The 27,858-nt window shown below is 34.1% G+C and overlaps 1 protein-coding gene across 1 annotated transcript in view; it reads right to left on the bottom strand.

Annotated features, from left to right (window-relative positions):
- Nucleotides 1-5,078: 5,078 nt before the first annotated feature.
- The window catches only part of LOC114336288 (uncharacterized), a 74,598-nt gene continuing 51,818 nt past the window's right edge, over nucleotides 5,079-27,858 (bottom strand). Inside the window, exon 4 of the mRNA XM_050659029.1 lies at nucleotides 5,079-26,820. Within this exon, the coding sequence (XP_050514986.1) occupies nucleotides 26,012-26,820 (809 nt within the window). The 3' untranslated portion in view covers nucleotides 5,079-26,011. The remainder of the gene's footprint in view (nucleotides 26,821-27,858) is intronic.

Genomic DNA, 27,858 nt, shown 5'->3' with positions numbered 1-27,858 from the left:
AGTGAGTTTAGATGCTATTGGGTTGCTGCAATAGGATCGTCATGCTTGTCACCTGTGGTACGCCAGAGTGAATAGGCTTACGGTCCGATACTTCTTTAACTTTTACTTTAAACTACCGTTCGTGTAGGTAGGCTTTCAGTAGGTTGTAGTAACTTGCTGGGAGAATTCTTTTTATTTTGCATAACAAGCCTGGATGCCCGACTTTGTCAAAAGCCTGACTGATATCTATAAAGGCGGCTGTGCAACATTGCTAGTTTTCTAGTGACTGGTTGATAGCGTTTACTATGCATGGCATTGTATTGTTGAGTGATTTTGTCGAAATCCGAACTGGTGATCTGGGATCCAATTTTGTGGATTTATTTCTGCATTTATTCTGTTTAGGATAAATCTTTCAAGCAACTTTGAGATTGTTGGTAATAATCTGATAGGCCTATATGATGAGACATCTAGAAGGTTTTTGCCAGGCTTTGGTATATTATTTGTTAAATTTTGATTACTTCGGGCCAGTAGTCACATCTAAGTAGGTATTGCATTGAATATGTGCAGTAGTTTTACTGTGCCCTTTTTGGGTATTTATTTTAACATTTTTGCCGTTATCAGATCTTCGCCTGGTGCCTTCTTTAGGTTTAGGGTGGCAATTACGTCTTTAATTGGTTTTGGAGTAAATGGTTTTATTCGGTCCTGTATCTGTAGTGGTTCTTCTATTTGATTTGCTTCTGGTACTTGGTCGTCATTTAGTGGAGTAAAAACTTCTGCTAAATACTCGAAAAAGAGGCCAGCCTTTTCTTTATCGCTTTTTGCCCATGGTCCTGGGGGTGTCGAATTTTTACGTACTGGAAGAGATGCTGTTATTGACTTTCTATTTTTTATAGGCTTCCATATAGAGTTGTCGTGTCTTGATAGATTGGTAATGTAGTTTGTGAATGACTCATTTTTGCCTTCTTGCAGCTTTGATTTTAGTTTGTTGCTGTTGCGGTTGTATCTTGTTCTGCTGTTTGGTGTGTGTGTGTGTGTGTGTGTGTGTTTGCGTGTTCGTTGCCATGCAGATCTGGCCTTTCTTTTTTCAGCTACCAATTTTTTTATTTCTAGCTAGAGGTATATTACTTATGTTTCTGTTGGGAGTACTTTGTGGGATAGCTGATTTAGCTGCATACTGTAGTATGTTTATAAATTTGTTATTGTCCTCTTCTATTTCTTCTGGTTCTTTCAGCCTCGTTATTTCGACAGTATCGTGAAATATTTGTCGGTAAGTGTTCCAGTTTGTGTTATTGTTGTGCAGGTGGAGTTGGTTGGTTGGTTTTTTAATGAGAACTGTTGTACTTACCGTTGTTATTATTGGGCTATGGTCAGTTGTTAGGTTATAGTTTGGTGTTATATCTGTATAAGTTATACTGATACCATTTGTTATGAAGAATTCCAATAGATCTGTAATGTCAATAGTAATTCTTATTTTGTATAACATGTGCCAGTTCTCTGCCTTTTGTTGTTAAGTCGTGACTCCCACAAGGTATGCTTGCTGTTGTAATCTCACCCAGCAACGAATTTTGGTCCTAGGTTTGGAAAAATTCTTCATAATGCTCTCCTTTTAGATTATGGCGAAAAGGGCAGTACGCAGCTGTGACATTATATGGAAGTATCTTATTGTCAACGACGCTTACTGTCGTTGCTTGTATGTGGTCTTCTTCATACTTTAGTAGTTCATAATGTGTAATATCTTCTTTGATGAGTATTGCTGTACCTCCGTGGAGTGTGCGGTTAGGATGCTCAGTATGATACAGTTTATATTGAGGTATGTTAAAATAAGTTCTGTTTGTAAAGCGCGTTTCACTAAATAAAAATATGTCAATTTTATTTATGTCTATGATTCTTCTCATAGGCTTTTTTCAGTGTGACGCAAGTGACAGAAAAAAAGGCACGTCCGTGATACATACACATGTATAGCAGTTATTCCAGTTGTTGATAGATGGCGCTATAATCGAAAAAGATTTGGGTTTACCGATTTACTGATTATTTTTCTATTACATATCTATACGACTATAATTTAAAGTTCTTCTCAGTCTTTCAGTGTGTCATTAATGATGTAATATATGAATTTAATAATGTAGATTGTAGATAATCATATCATAGCATGAAATTTTAATTAAAACTGACAGTTGTCAGAATCGTAGTCGTAATTTGGTATAAAAACAAATCAATTGTGTTTATTTCATTTATAAAAAGGTATGTTCTTTGATTTGTATAGTTTTATAAATTGTACAATTTTATAAATTGTAGTCGTATCGATAAAGCATAAATAATTTTTTGTTCGATTATAGCGCCATCTATCAACAACTAAAATAAATGTTATCAATGATTTTAATCACGGACGTACCTTTTTTCTGTTACTCCCAACTTAACGCGTTAGAAAGAAATCTAAAAACTGTGACACACTGAAAGATGCCCATGAGAAGGAGAAAAGCAATATTTTCACTTATTTTGTATGTCTTGGAAGTCCCTTGGCATTTCACTGGACTATTCGAAGAAACTTGGCCATTTATTTCATTTTGTTGATAAGCATGGTAAGCATATTGAGGACCATGCTATTTTGTTGGATTAGTTGGTTGAATAGATTCTTGAATTCTTCCAAATACTTGTTTAACACAGTGGTTGTATCTTCTGTTTGGTTGTGTTTAGTTAGGGTAGACTGGGTACGGTTGTAACAATTTTTCTTTAGTGCTTCATAGCACAGCTATTATAGCTCTAAGCAACGATCAAAGTCTTTGATGTGAAGTAATATTCATTTGTCTTTAAATTAATGTCAAAACCTATAGCTCAAGTAAAATAGTACGGAGGGAATATGTCATTTAAATAAGTGTGTGCGATTGTTACAACCGACCCCATACCAGGGGCGGTTGTAACACGAATAGGGGACAGTTGTAACAATCAAAAATAATACATAAATCACACATATAAAATCAGTTTTATTATTTTTAATCATATTTATTAATCAAAAATACCAAACAAGATCAAAATCAAATTTATTAATAAAAAATATCAAACAAAATCTGAGTTTAAACAAATTATAATTTCCTATATTTAATCAGACTCATCACAGTTGTGGCATATATAATATCTACTTCCATCAGTATACAGGCCACGTGAGACCATTGTTTGCAGCTACCTTGGCACTGAATCCAACTGTCTCCAGATCGACTCACTGAATAGGTCTCTAAGCAAATAAGACAATAATATTCTTCTTCTGATGGTGTATTAATCTTCATTTTCTTCGCTTTTCCTTTCCCTTTGTTTTTGATTACCTTTCCAGTAGATGATTCGAGTACTTTTTTCTTTGTTCGTCTATTTTTCAACCGTTTTTGTCGCTCTTCATACTCCTTTCTAGCAGCTTCCTTTTCTGGAGTATCTGTGTAGATAGCAGACTTTTTGGTTTTTCGACCTCTGTTTCCTAGTTTTCTAGGTGGAGCTTTAGGGTAAGGCCGTAAAGTCTCAGGCGAGAAGACAGACTGCTTGCTTGTAGACGGTTCTGATGGCTGACACAAAACAGCATCACGAGGAGAGATGTCTGATTCCAGATTCACTGTACCAGCTTGCCATTCTTGGCTAGGTTCTAGAGATGTTTGTCTAGGCGGTGTTATTGTTGCTTCGAGCTCGGATATTTCAATTAGTGTGAGCATTTGATGGTCAATGGATGTTTCCTTTTTAGGATCACTGTTAGTAAATTCTTTAGTTGAAGCTCTAGTTTCGGGCTCAGTGGGGCTTACTGCGCTGGATGAAGGTGACTCCTCCTTCAGTAACGAAGGTGATAGTGATTCGTCATCAGGTGCAAGTCTAATGCTATGTTGATTAGAAATGCCCACCTCTTCAGTAGCATTTGGATTAGGCCTGTCTGTCGCGAACGATGGCGCAGAATCAATTACTTGAAACAAATCGCGGTTGAATGGGAAGATCCCTCTCTTTCGAAATCCGGCCTGGATATTCACCTGAGTGAAAACAAGTGGCATTGCGATAGTTACAATACCCGGTATGTCGTAAATAGTCATGACTTTTCCTGGGTGATTTCGCATCCAGGCATCACAGGCAGTATTAATGGCTTTTTTGAAAGGCCCATAAACGGATCTATCTAAGGGCTGTAGATTGTGAGAGCAGTGGGGCGGAAATGACAGTAATACTATCCCATTATCTTTGCAAAAATCTAAGGAGTTGATATGTATATGGGGTGAATGATTGTCTAGCACTAATAATATCTTATGCGACAAAGAGGCATTCGTATGTTTTTGAAAATGTTTAAGAAATATAATGAATGACTTTTCTTGCATCCACCCTGATGGATTACCGGCACCGATTGATCCCACTGGTCCGTCTCTAATGAAATGCTCTTGATATCTAATTCGAGGAAACACGAACATAGGTGGAATGGCGTTGCCTAATGCGTTAGCTGCAAATGCTAGTGTGACCAAAGAGCCTCATTCAGCAGAAGTAATTGCGCCCACCTGCCTTTTGCCACGTCTTGCAACAACCCTGTCAGGCTTATGTACTGTAGTAACGCCGGTTTACAATTAAAATTACTGTTACAACCGTCCCCATGAAAATCGTTACAACCGTCCCCACCCCCCCATTTTGATAATAATACTGTCGCAAGCACGAAGTAGCATAACCTATACAAAAACATATATGCTTATTATAATCTCTAAACTGCGACGATTATGTAAGCATATTTTGAAATACGTGACAATATTAATATTTAAGTTATAACAGAAAGAAATTCGTCAAAAATACTTACTTTTCGTTGACAAAACACAATAGGTCTCACTGTAAGTGTAATTACCGCGCGAAAGGTTATGCAGCACTGACAATCGTGTCGGGACACGTTGTCTGCGTATTCCTTCCCTTGTGCCCTCGCCTACCATACACAGTTTCGATAATATTCGAGTTGTTACAACCGTACCCTGTTACAACCGTACCCAGGCTCCCCTACTTCAGCGTAGCTCAAGACCTGGGGGCAGTGGATTGGATCGTTGTTGTGTGTTTCTTGTGTATATAGTAGTTGTGTGGATTGCTGATGGGTGAATAAAAGAGATAAATATAAATTAATTCATTTTATTTGTTGTTTGACACATAAAATTCAGAAATATATATTTAAGAAATAATTTGTGTATATTAATAATAGCTATGAACATATGTAACACACACAAACTTATCTATAGCTTATAAAGTACAGTCAACAGCATTCTTACATATTTTGAGATCACAAAATATATAATTCAATAACAAATTCAACAATCTCGATAAAATCTGGATAGAAGTATGCCTGTCTGCACGATAGTCCATTCACTCACGGTAAAATATTGCAAAACTTCCGAATTTTAAACAGCCGCTTGGATTGACATGAAGTTTGGACATACACCTACCTAACAAATCAAAGAAAAAAGTGATATCGTGCCAATGTGTGCTTTTACCCTGGGGTGAGTACCCAATCTTCTCGGAAAATGATGAAATGCGTTCAAAATACGTCCGAAAGTGGACAAACTGACTAATTCTAAGCAACTTTTGTTCTATAGAATTTTTTCACGTTACTACTTTTCGAGTTATTTGCTAGTGAATATGTTCATTTTTCAACAAAAAAAGCACGTTTTTTGTTGAACAAAAAAGTAAGTATTTTATCGAAAAAAATATTCCTAGCCTATAAAAAAGTGAAAAAAATGGTGTATGTATGAAGTCTGTAGACACAGTAGAAGCCGAGCTGTAGCTAATGAAAAGTAGGTTCTTATTCGTTAAATTCCAAATCGAATATTTCAACGTGAAATAAGGAAAAAATTAAGCGCTTTTCCGGGAAAACTCATCACAACTTTTTTAAGTGTTTAAACAGCTTTTTGTTTTTTTAAAAATTTTCTAGCAGTAAAAGTAATCAAATTATTATTGTTTTCTTTGCCGCAGTTTCCGCATTTCTTTTTCCCCTTACATTGCAACACTGCATAACAGGATGAACATACATGTCGACGGAACATCTGACTTTATTTATATAGATAAATTGAGAAAATTTTATTACCTGCGAATGTAACTATTATCATTTGACGAGGGATTTTCTCAATCACTCCGTATTTTGCCACTTTCCGAAACATTCTCTGAACTATAAGACCAGCAGACTCTGATTTTATAATTTTAATAGGAACGTTTTCTGTTAGATATTGATCAACTGGTCTTACAACACCTTTTTTCTGTTAAATGCGAGGGGATATAACCCATCATTTGATTGTCTTTAGATACCGAATACCGAAGTAAAAAATTACTTTTAAAACCCAATTTTTTCGAAAATAAGCACTTTGAACCGATGAATCTTAAAGATCATATAAACAATACATAAGTAAAGTAACTTGTGAAGCGGTAACGATTAATTTCATTTGGGATGCTAATGGGGGGTGATTTTCACGATTTTTTTACCAAAATAAAAGAGAACTTTCTTTTGAGGGTAACTTGCTTACTTTTGATGCTAGAAACTTTTTTCAAAATTAACAATCATGTTGAGATGTAAACACTTTAAAAAATGTTGTGATGAGTTTTCCTCGAAAAGGTATTTTTTGGTCATTTCTCGTCGATTTGGAATTTGACGAATAAGAACCTACGTTTCATTAGCTACAACTCTGCTTCTACTGGGTCTAGACTTCAGCACCATTTTTTCTACCTTTTTTGGGCTATATTAAAAACCGTCTAAAAACGTGTTTTTTTTTGAAAAATGATGTAGTCGCAAATAACTCGAAAAGTATTAACGTAGAGAAAAAAACTCTATGGAATACAAGTTGCTTAGAATTAGTCAGTTTATCCACTTCCGGACTTATTTTGAACGTATGTTTTTCCACCCTCGGAAAAGAGTGGTACTTACCCCCAGGGCAAAAGCACACGTTGGCACAATATCATTTTTTTTCTTTGACATGTTAGCTATGTGTATGTCAAATGTCGTTTTCAATCCAAGCGGTACTTTAAAATTCTGAGCAAAAACCGTGAGTAAATGGACTATTAAGATATTGCTACAAAGTCAGAAAATGGCAGTTCGAAATTTTATTATACCTAAATGTTAGGAACAATTTTGAATTTTGTCTAAAAATAGTAAAAAATTCCACACACAGACATACCGCCAACAAATTTTTGTCTTTTTTGTACAATTTCCAGTTTGCAATGAGCTGCCATTTGACAAAAACTATAGAAATTTAAAATACTGAGATGAACATTCAAAAATCAAGAGTATCACATCATTTTCAACAAAATAAAATATAAAAATATCTGTTATAAAATTAAATTAAAATCGTTAACAAAAATAATCATGCATAAAATGGTGAACAAGCTAAAATTTTCGTACATTATGTAGAATATACAGGGAGTTTATCAAATAATATTGTGACGAAAGAGTTACCGCAAGTAATAGGTTCCATCTCGACAGCTTTTTTTTATATCTACAGAAATAATCTGGATGAAACGCGAGGGGAATAAATTTGCTTGAAGCTTTGAAAGAGATGTCGTGCGATGACTAGAGATGGGCTGAGCATTCTAGAAAATAACCTATTATCTATTTAAGCAGAGCACGGTGTTATTTTAATTTAGTTATAGATAGAATTCCGAATTATAAATATAGTCGTATATAAATCGAACTGAGAGTTTTATTTTAACGGTAATATCGCTACAGTTGGTGTCAGGTGTGGGCTAAAAATAAAATAAAAGTGACTCTAAAAGACTTTTGTTCGTCGGGAATAATCGAAGTGCGTTAATTGTTTGCTATTCGGAAAGACTTTTAAAAGAACATTTGAAAAGTACGTGTGTGCCGACCAAAGATGCTGCTACTACAACTTTCCGTAAAACAGTTGCGTGAACAACTAGAGGAACGCGAAAATCCTGAAAGCACGCCTCAGGGATGTTCTCAAGAAGAATGGAGATGATCCTGAGACATTCCATTTTCAGTCAGCAGAAGAAGCGGTTTAAAGAAAATTGAAGAAACGTCTACAAAAAATAATGAGAAATTCGACGAGAGATTTGAAACTTTCTAAAAGGATCAAATAAACTTCTCATTATTTTTTGTAAACTTTTCTTCAATTTTCTTTAATACTGCTTTTTCTGCTGACTGAAAACGGAATGTCTCAGGGTCATCTCCATTCTTCTTGAGAACATCCCCGAGTCGTGTTTGCAAGAATTTCTTGGACCCGCTGACATCTTCACCGCTTTCCTCTATGGTTTGTTTTTAAACAAAGAGGAGTAAACTAAAAAGACAGATGCACACCCAAGAAAATTACTAGAAAAGTCACCAAATACATCTCCTTTTTTGGTTGTCATATCGGCCCTCGACGGTAATTCATAAATATTATATTATACTAATGCTTCGCTAAAGAGTTCTAAAAACAACTGTTTTTTATATAAAAGCAGACTAAAAATCTAAAAATTAAAGGAATAATGCAGAGACCACAAAAAATCGCTGATATAAATTAATTAACCTGTGAAACCCCACTAGTGTCAAAATTTCATAAATGTCATTAGTGTCAAAATTTGCTAACAGTGGAATAAACTTGCCCGAGGTTGAACCAATTACAAACAAGCATCACGGCGCAGTAAAGAATCACTCCTCCTGATTTAAAAACAAACCATAGTTGTTCACGCAACTGTTTTACGGAAAGTTGTACTAGCAGCATCTTTGGTCGGCACACACGTACTTTTCAAATGTTCTTTTAAAAGGCTTTCCGAATACCAAACAATTAATGCACTCCGATTATTCCCGACGAATAAAGTTCAAAAGTCTTTTAAAGTCACTTTTATTTTATTTTTACCCCACACCTGACACCAACTGTAGCGACATTACAGTTAAAATAAAACTCACAGTTCGATTTATATAAAACTATATTTACAAAGTTACAATTCGGAATTCTATCTATAACTAAACTTAAATAACACCGCGCTCTGCTTAAATAGTCTACAATGCTCTGCCCATCTCTAGTCATCGCACGCCCTCACTTCCAAAGCTTTGAGCAAATTCGTTCCCCTCGCCGTTCGCCGCGCGTTTCATCAAGATATTCTGTAGATATCTGGCTGTCGAGATGGTACCTGTTACTTGCGGTAACTCTTTCGTCACAATATTATCAAAAATTAAATCTAAATATGTATGATGAAAAGAAAACTCGCATAATTCCAAAAGTGAGTGCAAACTTAATAAAAATTCTAAATTGGATCTAAATTTATGCATGGTTCACTTTAAATTAAGGAGTGTATGATTTGTAAATTAACTAAGAATGTTAAAGAGAAAAATGGTTATATTGTGTTCAAATAAAAAGTAAAATATAGAGGTAAAAGAAAAAACTGAGAAATCATGCCAGACTGTAACCCAGAAATTAGAAAAGAGGTTCCAATCCCCAACAGGATCAGTTCAATTACCCAACTTTCTTTGATTTCACTGTTTATCATTTCTTCTTCTTCTTTAAGTACCGTGCCCAAATTTTTAGGCGTGGGTAGCTTCCATAACAATTTGCCATAACAACTGATCTGCTGATAAGCCAGTCCATTGACGAAGGTTTCGGAGCCATGAATATTTCTTTCGACCAATTCCTCTTTTTCCGTCGATCTTTCCATCGAGTATTAACTGCAGCATCCTGTATCTGCTACCTCTCATTATATGCCCCAGATATTCAAGTTTTCTCTTTTTATCATCTTCATTAAGTCACCTTTGCCTTGACCTACTCTGTTTAAGACTTCTCTGTTTGAAATGCGTTGAACCCAAGATATTCTGAGCATTCTACGATACGACCACATCTCAAAGGTTTCTAATTTGTTCATCATGTTAACCTTCATGATCCAGGTTTCACATCCATATATTAATACAGGATAAACATAACATTTTAGGAACTTGATTCTTAGTTGTAAGTTCAGCTGAGAGTTGCTCAGAATAGATCTAAGTTTCATAAATGCTCCTCTTGCAATTTCTATACGAGTTTTAATTTCTTCATCCGGATTTAGTGTCTCGTTTATCCAACATCCTAGGTATTTAAAATGGTAACTTTTGTTATTGATTCATCACTGACAATTAGTTGCATAGGGCCGACGTCTTGTTTACTAACCACAAGTAACTTTGTCTTTGTTGCATTTATGTTAAGTCCGTTATTGGAGCATTCTCTAGTGACTCGATCTATAAGGAATTGAAGATCTTCGATATTTTCAGCCATGATCGCGGTGTCGTTTGCAAATCATTTCATAAGTATAAAAATTGGGAACTTTTGTGAACCATTGTATTTTATATAATAAAAATGGTAATTGGTGCTTTGCCCCGGATTGTAAACACTATAGTGAAAGAGTGGTATGTATATTAAAATCACAATCAAGATGCACTAGAAATAAACAATCCAAGACATGTTAAATGTTACTATGGTTTGTTTTTTAACCAAGAGGAGTGATTCAAATTTACCGCGCTGTATTGCTTGTTTGTAATTGGTCCAACCGCAGGCAAGTTTACTCCACTGTTATCAAATTTTGACACTAATGACATTTATCAAATTTTGACACTAGTGACATTACATAGGTTAATTAAGTTATATCGGGGATTTTTGTGTTTTCTGTGTTATTCCTTTAATTTTTAGTTTGTCATTCTGCTTTTATATAAAAAGCAGTTGTTTTTGGAACTCTTTAGCGACGTATTAATTTAATATAATATTTATGGATTACCGTTGAGGGCCGACTAGATCAACCAAAAAAGAAGATGTATTTGGTTATTATTCTAGTGAGTTTCTTGGGTGTGAATCTGTCTTTTTAGTTTACTCCTCCTGGTTAAAAAATAAACTATAGGAGCACTTCCGAATCATGATTTACAATGCATAAACTTTTTAGATCATGATTTGGAATTTATACAATATATACACATTGTAAATCGTGATTTTTGAATGCTCCTTGTAACATTCAACGTGTCTTGGTTTGTTTATTTCTAGTGCATCTTGAAGTAAACTGAACTATAGATTCTTTGGGTTTCCAAAGGATCTGGTTGAAAAGAAGAGGTGTATTTCATTACTAAGGTAAGAAAATATAATGAAGAAAAAGAACTGAATTTATCTCCCGTGGGGGACGGCTTACAAACTATGTCACCATGAGAAGCACTGTAGACATATCATATCCCCTCTATTTCTATGTCAATCCTCCCAGCGGATAGAATAGAACATATGGAAGTAGAAGTGAAAGATGGTGTGGTTTTAAGTATATTAAAAGAAGAATTTAAAATTGCATTAAAAAATAGCAAAAGTGGCAAAGCAATAGGCTCAGACCAAACGTCAGTAAAAAGTTCTGAGACTGTTTTCTTGTAGCATGTTTAATTTAAGTACATAATATTATGTTTATCTGGGAATGAGCCACAATTATTGGTATAATGAAAATTACATTTTTAATTACCTAATGTATGAGTAATTTTAATTTTAAATTTGATTTTTTTTCCAATCACATCTACGATACAGATTACACAAAAACAATCAGAATTTGATACCCCTGGTGGCACGAACATCATTTTAAACATTGTTTTTCACCCACAGGTTTGCCAGGGTCCTTAATAAGATCGAGACCAAAATTTAATTTGTATCGAAAGTACACATAACCTAAGAAGATCAGGTTATGAGAATTTTCTCAGAATTTTCAAACCTAATTTTTTTTTTTAATTTTCTGAGGATGATTTCCGGAATGGAAATAGAAACGTCAAACGATAGTTATTTAAGAAATGTCATTTTCATTACACCAACAATTCTTGTGGCTCAATCCCATATAAACATATACTAAATTAAACATGCCACAAGAAAACAGTTTCAAAACATTTAGACCAGGGCATTTAGCACAAAATAAATCAATTTTTAAATACAGCACCTAGAGGCTTTGGGTTTTGGGGTCGCTGAAGAACCTACCACTGGAGCACCTGGTGGTGCCCAGGTTCGCTGCTAAGGCACGTCATCTGAAGTTTCGAGAATTTTTGCAACAGATTACTCGAGAGTTTTTGGGGTCACTGAACAAGAAAACACCATCAGAACCGACCCTTGTTACACCTGGTGTCCAAAGTACTTCCAAACTCCAGACTATAGCACGCCTTAGAAGTAACCTTAAGAGCCAAGTGGTCCGGGGGTCACTTCTGATGGCGTATTCGTGTTCAGTAACACCAAAAACCCCTCGTGTAATCTGTTTGCATCAATTTAGTGCGAAAATCCATCGAAACTCCATAAGATGACATGAACCTAGACATCAGGTCTCCGGGTGTCGGTTCTGATGACGTATTAGTTTTCAGCAACATCAAAAACCGCCCGAACAATCTATTTGCAACAATTTAACGCCGAAACCCCTCGAAACTCCAGAAGATGACGTACTTTAGTAGTGACACAGCACCAGGTGCTCCGGGAGTCCGTTCTGATGGTGTATTCGTGTTAAGAGACTCCAAAAACCTCCACATTACGTGTCTTAGCAGTGACCGTGGGTACCAGGTGCTCCGGAGATCGATTCTGATGGCGTAGTCGTGTTCAACGTCCCCAAAAACCCTAGAGTAGCAAAATATGGCCCTTAATATGCTTATTTTGACATTTTTGTGCATTTTATGCAATGTAGATGCAATTGTACATTTCCACCAATTTTTGTATAGTCAAATTTTTTCCTGACCGCATCCTGAACATAATGCAAAAAGTTGCAAGTCTCTAGGTGCTGTATTTAAAAATCGATATTATTATTACGCGAAAAATGAAAATAAAGAATATCCTAAAATATTGTTGATATCACTCCCTGTACAGTGTTTTATACCATTTACAAGTTTCAAAGTTCTCTCATACACCGCTACAATTACTGGAGACAAAATGGGCCTTAAAAATTCTCTATTGCATTTTTAACAACTTATTTAATACAAAATTTGTGATATGCGTCTCTCAAAATTGGCGCATCTTTATTTTTTTTCGTTCTATATTTACAAAAAAATTGTTGATTGCGTTCGTTAATACCTGAGTTCGAATTTCGAATAATTATTTGGTCGACGACGTTAAAAATGCAATTTTGGTCATTCATACACACATCACATTCATTATTTTATATTTTTAGTACAAGGCTTTGTATGTTAACTGAAGTAACTGTGTTGTAAAGTACGTAAAGTTCCTAGATCTAGCTGAATTAGGGTGTTCCGAAAAAACTAAAGTTTAAAAGTGTTGATCTCTCCGGCTGTTTTGTGGTGATGGGTAGCCTATAAACCCTCAATTTCAAATTTCAGCGCAAAATGTTAACCCTAACCCTTGTCTCAAGCCCCCAAAAAAAATTTTTTGGGTTTTTTTTTAAAGATTGTAATGATTTTTAATCTATAAATTGTTGTAAGAAAACAAACAAGTAAGTTTGTTAACATGGCTTATGATTTTTTTTTCTGAACATATGTTTTTACATGAAAGTTATCCTTACCAAAATTGAAGTCAATAAAAAATCGAATAAATTCGTTACTTGAAAAACATTTACCTAACTCAATATTAATGCAAAGTGAATTATAGGTAATTGAACGTACATTTTTTTCAGCGAGTACTCAAATCTAAGGTTTCAAGCTTATAACGGGAAAACGATGCATTTTATAACATAGAGTTACTAAAAACTTGTCAAAGTACTAAGGAATACCAACCTATGAAATGAGCTGAGAAGTAAATAGCATTAAAATTAAGCAAGTTCTAATGAAAATAAGAGGATCCTTTCGAATTATTTAGGAAAAAGTGAAAAATAAAACATACGCCATTTCCATACAAATTAAAATTCATAGTAATCCCTATAAGACTTTCTTTAATTTGGCATAAGTAAGGCATAAGTAATGGCCTCAAACATTTTGACCGCTTTATAATGCATATTTTTGAAAAAAAAAAGATTTAAAAAATCAAAATTTTTAAAATTTTTGTAAATTCTTTTGATAATATGTAATTCAAAAAATACTCGATATACATAAAAAATAATACAAAACGAAATTTGAGTTTTTTTTAACAAAGATCATTCTTTCTATTGTAGGATAAAAAATAACCGAGTAGAAACGTCTAAAGCCTAAATTTTACTGCGAGGACCATGTAACTTTTTTTAAATAAATTTATAAGATTAAAAGATTAAATTTAACCCTCGTAAGGCGGTGCGGGGTGCAGCTGCACCCCAGACCTAGTTTTTCTCATCTATCTTTTTTAATAATTTTTTTTGATTTTTATCCATTTTTTTATTCGTATTAAATTCAATTCTAAACGTATTCCATCCATTATAGCATTCAAAATTCTTTGCGTTTACGTGCTTTTTTGAAAAAATGACTTGGGTGCAAATGATGAAAATTTCTTATCCCGATTTGGACGTTTCTGATGTTCCACCTGGAGCTAACAGAGCTACGGGACAAGGTCGGTGTTACTTATGTCAGAGAAAAAAAGACCGAAAGTCCCGGCATAACTGTATTGTGTGTAAAAACTTTTTGTGTTGCTCATTCTGTGAAAAATTTCATGTGTTTGTCTTGCGACGATCATAATTTTTTTTTAAGAAGAAATGAGTACTTTTTTTGTAAAATTATGTTTTGTACTATAATAAATAAGTCCTAATTATCTTTCAAATTAATTTCTCCGACGTTCACATATAAAAAAATGGATATAGAGATGGGGTGCAAATGCACCCCGCACCGTTGTTTACGTAAGAATCTAAGCACCGCCTTACGAGGGTTAATACGATTTTATAGCCCTTGAAAGTACCTTTAAAATGGTTTTAGGGCTAATCTGATATCATAGATATTAACGGAGTTATTCTAAAAAACCAATATTATTTTGGAAAAATTTTTTTGAAGCATAAATTTTGAAAAATTTTTGGACCATAAATTTTTATGCTCATCGTCTGCTTCCGAAGCACATTTGATAGGTATTTCTGAGTACTTAGAAAAGTGTTAGTAAGTATACGTATGTTATAAAATGCATCGATTTCACGTTCCCATTAGTTATATTTTTAATAAAATAATTTTCACCCCCGAGAAGGGGCATCCACCTCCACGGTAAAAGCGCAAGTTGGTACCATGTCACTTTTGTTTTTTGAGGTATCCTCTAACCCAGTGATGGGCAAAGTACGGCCCGCGAAAGTATAACATCCGGCCCGCCGAGGGTCCGTCGACATGGATAGTATATATATATTATACAGGTTTAACTCAAAATGCATTTGTTCTATAATTCTGGCCCTCCTATAAAATTTCTTGAACGTTGTGGCCCCCATTAAAAAAGTTTGCCCACCACTGCTCTAACCACTCACCAATTTTCATGAAAATCTATGGAGGTTCACCGAAATCGGAGGTAATACACTGCGAGCTAAAATCAACGCATAATTTTAAAAATCCTGGTAAATCAAATAAGTAATTTTAATGTTTCGATTTTTGTGATAATATATTATTGTTATCTCCGGTATACTGTAAAATTTATCGAAAGAACCGTGAAATGTTTTTATCATTCTTGCAAACTTTAACATTCTTGTCAGAAAGTGACTGTATTAGAATCGTTACTCTTTTAGGATACCGTCAAGTCGAACTCGCTGAACGGCTTAAAGTCACTCAGTTAACCAATTTAAGAGTCTTGACACGTTTTACTGTTACCGGAGTAACTCGAGAAAATCCGATCAAGGTTGTAGAATAGAAGGGTTTCCAATCAAGAACGGTTTTTGACCTTAGACTTCGTACACTGAGACCAGTACAAGGTTTGTTACCAGTACTCAGTACTTCTCTACAAAATGAATTTTTGGATCGTTATAACTTTAGAATCAGCCAAAATACGATGGAAGGGCCACCCACTGGCTCATTATTGACCAGAGATCATAGAAGGTAAAGATTGCATTTTGCTCGTGAAGATTGGAATAATGACGATTAATATTATTCACCGATGAATCCAGGTACTGTATTTTTTCCTGGGGGACGCCTGGGGAACGCTATGGACAGTGTAACACTGTAGGGACTCTACAGTATGGTGGCGGCTCAATAATGGTGTGCGGTGGGATTAATTTGGAGGCTCGTACGGAGTTAGTTAGAATAGATCACGGGCAGGTTACATCACACAGATACATTACAGACTAGTGATGTAACGAATATTCGTATTCGCATTCGCGAATATTCGCATATTTTTGCATATTCGCATTCGTATTCGCATTCGAGAAATTTGTGCGAATGTTTTGCGAATATAAATATCAGAAAAAAAATAATTTGAAGATAATATTAGGTTGACAAAATCAAAATCTGTTAATTTCTTATCTTCTTTATATTAAGAAATGGTAACTTTACCTTGTATAATCACATTACCAGCCTTCACTTTATTTTATTATTTGGTTGTAGTAAAGCTTAAGATTCAGATTGATTTACACTAAATATCAATTAACTTTTCATTATAAATTTAGAAAGATGTCAAAAATAGACAAAAATTAAAAAAACAGAATATTCGCATTCGCATCCGCATTCGCGAATGTCGGTAGCAGATAGTCGCATTCGTATTCGCGAATGTTCAAAAAATGACATTCGTTACATCACTATTATAGACATTTTAGAAGAGCATGTCGTGTCATTTGCACCATTTATTGGGGATAATTTCATGCTTACGCAAGATAATACCAGGCCACACGTTGCAAGAATTGTGCAGCAATATCGTCAGGAGGTGAGGATTTCTGTGATGGTTTGGCCTGCGAGAAGTCCCGACCTGAACCCAATATAAAATGTTTGGGACATCGTAGGGAGATGACTACGACAATTACCTAATGTACCAAATACATTAGATCAAGTGTTTCCGCTATTAGTTGAAATTTGAGATCAAATTGATCAAGATGAAATAAGAGCGATAATTCTCAGTATGAAAGATCGTTGTCAAACAGTAATAAATGCCAGAGGAGACCATACCCGCTACTAGTTTAATTTTCTTGATCATTAAACATTTTCAAATCAGTCATTTTTTGAAGTTATACTTCTTTAGGCGCGATTGAGATTGAGGGTGAATTTATATTGATCTGTGCGCATGCGCACACCGACAGTTTGGTATTAGTCTTTATACGGGCTCTGATTGAGTGTTGAAATGATCTGTCAATAATTGTTCAATATGGAGGTTATCGGTAAACAAAAATGTTGTATAATAATTAGTTTTTATTGTTGTGAGGACAGAAATAAAATCAAATTTATAATTATAGTGACTTTTTAAATAGTTTTGAAAAGCCACAGGTACGTAATTCTAAATGTTTCAGTTGTATTCCAATAAAAAATTATCTTCATACCTATTTGGAAAATGTAAAAAAAAATAATGTACTTACCTAGTACTTGCTATGCTATACCCCTAGTAGGCAATGCTTTAATTTACATAATCTGATTACGAACAAACTTTCTACAAATTTTCATCTAATGTATCGTTTTCTTACTCTATATATCGTTGTATTTTAATTCGACAAAAATCAAACTAATAAAAATTCATATAAACAAAATGTCAAAAAGTTGTTCAGTTTGTGTAAAATTCCCACATGACGTATACGCGAAGGTGGTGCAGTTTGAAATCGCTTCGACTCTCGTACGGCGGGATACACGGGAAGTAGGTTCAAGCCCAATGCAAGTTATATCATTTTTTTTTTATTTTTTTTTATAGATTTTATGATTGTAAGTATATTATTATATAATTTTTTTCAGAAAATACGTATTTAATTAAAATTTTTGGCAACAATTATTGTTCAGAAATCATTTGTGGCATTTTTCAATGTGTTTGTGTGTGTTTTATTCTTTTATTTTTTTAATTTTTGGTATTGTTTTAATAAAATTTTTTGAAAAGTAGTAGAGAAACTGTTTAAAGTATATTGATTTCGTTGAAATCATATAATAGAAGTATAACTTCTTACGTGCGTACAAAGTACACAACATTCATTTTTTTATGATGTTAAGTAGTTTTATTGCAATACATTTTTCGTAAAAAAAGTGTGTTATTTCAGATGTTAGCAACCTTAAAGAACAAAAGAACAATCAAATATTTTTTCATTGCGACTGAAATTATAATTTTAAAATTATGCGTTCATTTTGGCGCGCAGTGTAGTTGGTTTTTACCTTCATTCACTGTACACTGTATTATCAAGTGACCACATTTTTATAGTTACTTTCAGTCTAACTGTGTAAGCCTTGTACACACTACCTTATAGTATTCTATGCGGATGCTTTGCACCCCATTTTTGTACTTTCGAGTCATAAAAAATATTACCGAGTAACAATTTCTAAATATAAATTAAAACAATCATAACAAGAACAATTTTGGAGAAAAACCTAACAAATTTTTTCTCGAGAGACTACAAAGGCGTAATATACAAAAAGCGAAATAGGAGGTACTCCCAACATAACAAAATGTTTTTGTTCATTAAAAATAATTTCAAAATCAAAATTTTCTAGAAAATGATTCATATTGGTAATAGTGTCTGATTGGTTGTACTATGATACTCTATACTTATAAATAAATAAATATTATTTTTTTTTATCAACTATGTCAAAACATAATTATTTCTAAAGGGGTAGCAGGGCTGCATTCTTTCGCCACTGCACTGCTTTTCAACGTGTGTACGGAACAAATATTTCTATAGGCACTAGAAGAGTTAGAAGAGTAAGGGAATGAAGACATCTAGACTAATGGCGTACCAATAAGTAATTTTCGATATGCAGATGATACTGTTATACTGGCCGATAACATCAAAGATTTACAGATGATGCTCGATAGAGTAAATACTACAGGCAATCAATTTGGACTAAAGATCAATAGAAAGAAAACTAAATTTATGGCGATTAAAAATGGAACATTCAAAATATCGACCTGCATATTGAAACCAGACATTTTGAAATAGTAGAGCTATTCAAACATCTGGGATACACAGTAAATGGTAGAGGTCCAGAGGTAGAGATTAAGATCCAAATTGAAATAGCAAGATCTAGATTCATAAAATTGAGAAAGCTCTTATTACGCAACCTAAGCCTTAAACACCCTCTCTACGCTACTGTATGGAGTAGAAGGTTGGACGTTAACAGCAGAACCTATAAAAAATTTAGAGGATTTGGAAATTTGGCTGTACTGACGCATGCTTAGAATACGTTGGACAAACAGAGTGACTAACACAGGTATTGAGAAGAATGGATAGAGAGATGGAATTATTAATAACTGTTAAAAGGAAGAAAGCGTCATATCTGGGCCATAAATGTTCCGTAATGATAAGTACAGTCTGCTTCAGCTTACAGTGGAAGGCATGATTGAAGACAGAAAAGGTTTGGGCAGAAAGAAAAAATCCTGGCTGAGAAACTTAAGAGAATGGTTCCAAATACCAGAAATTGCGCACAAAAACAGAGAAACTTGTTGTTTGACGGTCACCAATCTTTGGTAGAAGACGGCACATATAGAAGAATGCTCTAAAAGGTACTTAAAAATGTTTAAACTAATAATTAGAGACGGTATATAGTGCGTGCAAAAGTGAACATTGGCAAATTTCAGTTTCGCTTCAAGAATAGTTTCGGTATAAAAGAAAGCATTTGACACTGTTAAACATGAGAAATTAGTTGTTATTTTGAATAACAGGTCTGGATAGACGGTATATTTGCATTCCGTCTTTTCCATAAGTTCCTATTTTGAGAGGAGTTCAACAGGGATGTCTGCTCTCTCCGCTTTTGTTTAATTTATATCCAGAAAAAATATTCGGAGAAGCTGAGGAAGACAGAACAGAAGGTATAATTACCAAAGAGGTTATTAACAACTTAACGTTACGCTGATCACACAGTTTTGCTAGCAAAAGATACAGATGATCTACAGATAGTTCTATAGGGTTATCAGACCATACCACACAAATGGATTCAAAAGTTAATACAAAGAAAACGAAATGGAGTCAATAAAAGTAAAGATACAGCTAACAATCTAAAGGAGAGATGCAGGCAAAAGAAGAGAAAATTACTGAAAAAACAACTTATTTTTGAACATAGTTTTTCAAATCAGTTTAACGTCAGACTTATTCAACTTAGTACTAGAAAAAATAATTTGAGGAGCCAAGTTCCAGAAAAGCAGTACGATTCTGAACAAAAGACAACAGTTGATAGGTTTCACAGATGACTTGGAATTTCTGACTCGTTCAAGAATAGAACTTCAAAATGTTAACAAAATTTGAAGAATAAGCTAGAAAATATGGCCTGACTATAAATCGAGAAAAAACAAGTATATGGAAAATTAGAGGGGAAAATGGAGAAGAAAATAAATGGATTACTCTAAGGAAGAATGGGAGAGATAAAGAGAGGGAGAGAGAGAGAGAAAGAGTATAAATTTGAAAAGGTAACAGAATTTGAGTACCTTTGAGTAAAAGTTACAAATAGAGGACACGAAGAGAGAGAGAGAGGCATAGATAAACTGCTGTTTGAAAGGTAGCAAAGCAATAGTGAGATCAACGGTGTTGTATGTATGTGAAAATTACAACAGAAAGGAAAAACGTTAGATATTTGTGAGAGAAAAATCTTGAGAAAAGTGTTTGGTGGTACAAAGGAGGGTAATGGTGAATGGCGCAGAAGAACAAATGTCAATTGGATGGCGCAGGAGAACAAGAGAAGAGAAGAAGAGGGAGGGCAAATGAAAATTACCCAACCAGACTATTAGAGGTACCGGTTGTAGGTAATAGGAGTAGAGGTAGACAAAAAGTGAGATGGAGGAACAGTGTACAAACTGGCAACTGTTGGCAATGAACAGAAACGTCCCACGGAATGATATTCGTGATAAAAGTATTTAAATCAAATAAAAAATGAAACAATTCGTATAAGGCAAATAAAACAAAAATTGACAAAAAACAACTTAATTATCATGGGAGTACCTCTCCGAATTAAAGTCCTATTTCTTTCAAAACTACGTTTACAATAATTCTAGTACGACAATCCTCGGGTTGTTTCTTTACAATATGTACATGTCCGAAATACCTACGATACTATATAGTACAGAGCAAAAATTTACATCAGTTCGGAGAAAATCCTAATTGACATTCTTTACAAAATGACAGAGGTTAGACAATTTTTACTTTTCGATATAGGTACCGAAAATGGGGTGTCCCCGAAAATAGTGCGTCACTTAAAGGTATAGGTAGAAGACACCATGTAGAGCAAAAAAGTCTTATAAACTTTTTTTCTAAATTCAACCGTTTGGCCAAAAAACCAAAATACATTTGGTTATGCAAATTGAAATCTGGCAACTACGTGCAATACAAATATCAACGAAACCGATATCAACAAAACAAAACAAAAATTTGTTTTGTTTGATTTTCAAACATGGGGTGAGGGGGTATGGTTCGAAATTGATATTTCAAGCACATTTTTGTGACTTTTTTAAACTATGGTACGGTAATTTTATTTTTAAATTAAATGAGCCTATTAAGTACAATTCAAAGAATATTTAAAAAACAATTAAAGGAAAAATATTGAAAAATAAGTCAAAGGTGGCAAATTTTTACAGACACCTTAAAAAATAGATTTTGCTATGGACATCAGAACTCGTCACTGGATCATGTGAAACAAAAAATTCAAAAAGATTTTATTAGTTTATTAGTTTCTCGAGACAACACTGTCCAGTTTTTGGGTTTATACTTCTTTACCGGCGATAGAGGGTAAATGTTTACATGGGAAAACCTAGCGACCGGGCGCATGCGCATTATAACTTTGTTCTGATTGGATGTTCAAATGACATGTCAAAAATTATTCAATATGGCGGCTGTGGCACAGCTGTAGTTAGATTATTTATGGTTGTTGCGTTTTAAAATTTGTGTGAAAAGAAACAACAAACAAAAGTTAGTTAATAGTTATACTGCCTTTTTAAATAGTTTTCATATACCTATATTTTTGGACTTTTGGACTATTTTGGACAAGGAAAACTCATTCTAATTTGGTAAGTAGTTTTTATTATAATCATATTGTAATTATACATTTGGATTAGGTTGAAATACATACATTTATTTTCTCAAGAATGCGGATTTTAGAGAGAAATCCCAAATTAGGTTCGATTTTTATTTTTAAATTATGATTTTTTGGCGTAGATTTATTTATCTAGTAGGTATGTAATGCTTTGATTTACATTAATTTGATTACCAACAAAAGTTCTACCAATCTTCATCTAATATATTGTTTTCTCACTGCTTTGTTATATTTTTATATTTTCTTCCACAAAATTTAAACTAAATAATTTAATTTTCAAAACAACTGTCAAACAGTAAAACGTTCAGTTACCGTATTTTTCCACATGATAAATAATGTGGGATTGGACGAGTGAGTCTACGCTTCGATTACGAGTCAAAGCGGCACAAAATTCAAGGGTTCAATTCCCGATGCAAGTTTTATTTTTTTATTTTTTTATGCATGTTATGATTGTAAGTATATTTGTTATATAATTTTTTTTTCAGAAAATGCGTATTTAAAATTTTTGCCAACAATTATTATTGTTCATAAATCATTTTTTCTTTGTGGCATTTTTCAATGTGTTTGTGTGCGTTTTATTCTTTTATTTTTTAAAATTTTTGGTATTGTCTTAAAAATCACATAATATGTAGTAGAAGTATAACTTCTTACGTGCGTACAAAGTACACACACATTCTTGTTTTTATTTTTAACGATTTTTGAGTTCTTGGTATTACTCGGAAGTAAAAAAAAAACGAAATTCTTTGTAACAAAAGATGAAAATCAAAAATTCTTAGGTGCATTAATTGCATTTTAGAAATAAAACCATAGTTACTTAAGTATAAGTTATAATTTATATGAAACTTAGAGCCCTAATCCAAACACCTTCATTAATTTAGATAATAGTAAATGCCACATTATTAAAGCAAGAAATAATTATTTTGCGGGTAGGTACCTACATTTCCGGTGTCAACAATCTTAAAATCACCTCAAATGGTAAATAAACAAGGGGTTTATGTTAAATTTATAAAGTCACAAACGAGTTCTTGTACGACGATACCAGATTATTTAATTTTATGAAAATAAAAGTTCACTTATATAGAGAACAATGTAATTTTTTTTGGAAACGGTTAACTTTAGAAGAAAATGTTATAGGACTTTTTTGTTCTACTTTGTGTATTATATCTATATATACTTAAAGGAACGCACTATTTTCGGGGACACCCTGTATAGATTATACATATCACAAAAACGAGTATAGGTTCCTAATACTTAGCACAACTTTTTCAATCACAAATTAAGAACCTGTACGTCTAAAAGGATCTGTTTCCAAGTTTATATACTTATGGTACCAATACATTTTCGTCGGTACTACCTAATTTGTGTTGTAGTTACTACCAATATATTTTCATCGGTTCTACCCAATTTGTGTTATAGGTAATACCAATACATCTCCATAGGCACTACCTAAATTATGTTACAGGTAGTACCAATACATTTTTATAGGTACTACCTAATTTGTGTTACAGGTACTATCAATACATTTTCATAGGTACAACCTAATTTGTGGTACAAGTACTACCCATCATACATTTTCGTCGGTACTACTTAATTTGTGTTATAGGTACTACAAATACATTTTCATAGGTACTACCTAATGTAGGCGTGTTTACAAAAATACAAAAAAGTTTGACAAATTGTTTTGGATTTTGTACATTTACAATAAAAACGTTCAATACAATTACTAGTATAGGACAATTACAAAGTTTATATCAAACAAGAATTTTATATTTCGGTATGTTATAAAACATTGGAAAATATTTATTAAGCATTTGTGATTCGTTCGTAATAGTACATAATCATAGGAAAACAATATTACAATTTTATTAGACCCAAACAATTTGCTTCTCTTTTTATTATATATTATTGACAATATATATCATGACACATCAAAGAGTTGCTCTTTTAGTGCTAATATATAGTTAACAAAAACCTCAAAATATTTTGCTCACATTAACAACCAGTTAAGTTAAAGTGAACATAAAATATAAAGATAAATAATTTATGAATTATGGCAAGAAGTGCAAAATAAAGTCACATTATCTGGGTCATATAGTCAGCAAACAAGGAATGGCCGTGAATAACGCGCAAAAATTAGACATGCCAAAGCTAGAATATCGCTAATTGAATTGGATGTTCTCCGAAATATGGTGTTGCCGATATCAATAATCAGTTCCAGTCCCGACAAGGTTGCAGGAGGAAATATCTCTTAAGGAGGAGGCAATGTTACGCGAAGCCCTTGCTACGCTTTTGATCGAACATGCTACGCGACGATTCGATCCATAGCTGTTTAACTTTCACGGGGTTCCGGAACGACTGAAGCAACTACACATAAAGATAAATGAGATTGTAGAAGTCAGTCGAATATAAATTTGTGGGGTTAAATAAATAAATGTTATAAATTAATTGTGTTTTAGTGTTAGTGTTAGGAGACTTTAAATAAATTGAAATAAACATTACAGAATACTTAATTGACGGGAATAAAATTTGCATTGGTATGATCCAAAACAAAAGATACTTTTAATGGTTCATCGATGTTCAATGGTAATATTGATGACTATATATAACACTAAAGAACAAACTTCTTAAAGTAAATTATGTTTTCACACGAAACACAAAAAAAATCCCAGCTGTAAACAAATAATCAGTGGACTGAAGTAATCTGAATCTACAGTCAACAACGTATTCAGAAAGTCACTATTTTAAGTAATATCGCTGGTAATTTTAATATTACAAAATAGGTTCCATGACATCTCGTAACGAGACAGTTCGTAACCACACAAATGGTAATGAATAATTCGTAACGGCGACAGTTCGTAACTATACATATTCGTAACGCCAAAGTTTTTTAACAAATTATGTATGTATTACTCACCTTAAGGAAGGGAAACTATGTAATGTAATGTTATATCGTTGTTATACGTTGTTATATATGTTATACGTTTATATCGATAATTTCCACCTCTACTAGTTTATTGTGTATTATGTATTATGTATGTACATATGTATTATGATTTCCATCTTTTGCGTTATTTTGACGGTTTTAGGGCGCTCAGTACTGTATATTTCTCTACGAAATATGAAATGTGTTAAAAATGTTGCTGTCCTGATGTTGGTTAGTTTGATAAACGTAGTAACAGTTAGATTCCAAATTATCAAAAATAAGCAGAATAATTCGATTTAACGTTACGAATTATACCATTAAGGACTGTTTTAGTTACGAATTTTCTCCGTTACGAACTGTTGCCGGTACAGGCTGCCGTTACCATTTGTGGCTTTACGAACTATCGCGTTACGAGATGTCTTGTAACGTACAAAATAATACAGAGAGGTTCTGCTCAATCTCATGTCCATGAGCTTTGGTTTACAGTGAGGAATTTGAGTTAAAAAAGTACGAAAATTCTGTTCAACAATACTAAGATGAGCAGTGGTATCATTATTTCAAAATTTAAATATTATCAAATGTTACTTAGGTAAGTTACTCGTTTGTCCTCAATAAAAAAAAACAAGATAAATATCTACAACACGTAGATGTTACGTAAACGTATTTGCGGCACATACAAATATGTCACAGTACAAATAAAATACAAACTTTAAATTCATGCAAAATTGCGATTATTTGAACAATACTTTATAAAAAACATTACAAAATTATTGTACTTCAACAATTGTCACTTAAATCTTTCTATAAAAGTTACGATAATTCTCCCGACTTGTTAATTTTGTCAAATGAACCAGCACGACGATTTTAACAAGTGGCAGATGACAAGTGACATAGGTATGCCAAGTGACATACGACAAGTGACATGCGACAAGTGACATATGAGAAGTGTCGTATGACAAGTGACAGATGAAAAATGACATCAAATGTATATTCGTAGATGAAACTCACGTTTATATCTAATGTAGATAATAAATTGTAGTGAGTTAGCGCTTTTTCGTCAAAATACAACCTCTTTCCTCTTGTAAAAGAATGCAATATAAATATCAGTACGTGAATCACAATTTTTGCTCGGTCCGAAACGATTAAGAAAAGTCCTGCATATACACAATTACAGATCATTCGGGAGCAGTCTTTACAATAACTTCTTTCTGTTCACCAACAGACGCGATGACACTCTTTTGTATGTGGTAAGAATTATTAGTGTTCTTAGTTTCGCTACAAATACTATCTGATGACGTAATAATGGAAGAACCGTTGATCGAATCGTTGCTTTTTGGACTGAGATCGCCGTTTTCGAGAATGTGATTCTCTTTAGAATTGAGCTTTAGAGTATTGAGCTCTTTCAATAACTTCATATTCCTAAGTTCTAAATCTCTAATTCTCTCTTCCTTCGTCCGAGCGTCCTGCACGAGCCTTTCGTTCTCTTTACTCAACGTTTTCATGAATTCTACGACTTTATCTTTCACGCTAGAATCCACGCCCTTCAAAATATCTTCTATCTTACTAAGTTCGTGTTTTTCGGACGTTTCGGAAGCACTATCCTCAGTATCAGTCGATAATTCTATTTCGGGATTGTACTTCAGCCTCTGCACGACAGAAACCGCTGATTCTACTGGCTTTTCGTTCGTCACGTGGTTTTCTTTCGTAAAACCAGTGCACTGAGTATCTGGCTCTTGTCTTACCGATGAGGAAACTTCGGTTTTCACCACTACGTTATTCGTATTCGCATTGGTACTGGCCAACTCAATCCCTCCTTTTCCGTACCGGTGTTTCTTCGGCGCGGGAGGAGCTAGTGCTACGTTTGGTTGATAGCTGCGTTCAAAACGCTCACTCTCAGACATCAGTACCACCCTCTCGGGGTTTTGTAACACTGGAGGGTCCGTGGTGTATCTGCCCATCGCATTCGCGTGCCGGATTTTTGAACCTGAAAACAAAATTATTTAAACATTAAAGAAAAGTCGAATGAACTTAGGGAGATTAATATACTTAACAGGACAAAATCATATTCCAGAGAATCTTAAAGACGTTACTAAACTTAATCAACATTTTACAGCGGCTTGTTCAATTAATCAACAACCCAGTAATGAACTTTTAAATTTTTACAGAAATCATTCTCTGTCTGTTTAAGAACCATTTCATTTTAATACAGTGACCCAAACAATACAATACAATGCAAAGTACCCAGACAATAATCGGTATTGTATAGGAAGTTTGCATTCTCCATTATCTTTGTATTTGAATTTCCAGATTTTTGTACTTGGCGATTATTTCAGTAAATTTAGTACGTAGATTATTGTAATTATGTGGGAGTTTTTGTCAGTACGTCTATCAGGCGCGGTCCCTTGCGAATGGATGGGGGATGCTTTCTGGGTATTCGTGGCGCCAGTACCCAGAGAGTAGCAGGGCTACTTGCCGTGGAACAAAAATTGACACCTGGCAGTAGGTAGAAAATGCACAATGCACACACATGAAAATGGTGGATAATAATAATTTATGTTTAGGATCGCTGCCTGGGGATCGCCAGAGCACGTCTGGAGCCGGCGCTGGACGTCGATGGCAGGGCGTTGAGGATGCGGGCTCCTGTCATACAATCAGCTACAGCCCCACAACAACAACAACCACAAGCGAGCCAAACAACCGCAAGAGCTCCATTCGCTGAAGGTGCTGCGCTCGAACATCAGCCGGCGCTCACTCAACCGGGATGACCGAGGCAGCGCATGAAATGGACTGCGTCCATTAACGAAAACATTTTGCGCTTCTATTCTATTATAAGGTGGCAAACCTCGGTCAAGAAACGATCAGCTACCGACAACAGCTGTATGCCCAATTTTGCAGGGAGTACCCAGATATACAAGTATCGCAGCAAAGAGTATCAGATCAATACCGGGTAATTATAAGAAATTACCTTGTCCCAGAGACCAGACGCAATACGATCAAAAGCGAAGTCGAAGGGGAGATTAAT

This window comes from Diabrotica virgifera, chromosome 8 (genome assembly GCF_917563875.1).
Source record: "Diabrotica virgifera virgifera chromosome 8, PGI_DIABVI_V3a".
In the NCBI taxonomy this organism is placed as follows: domain Eukaryota; kingdom Metazoa; phylum Arthropoda; class Insecta; order Coleoptera; family Chrysomelidae; genus Diabrotica; species Diabrotica virgifera.
The sequence above is the reverse complement of the archived record's forward strand: the minus strand, read 5'-3'. Positions and strand labels throughout refer to the sequence as shown.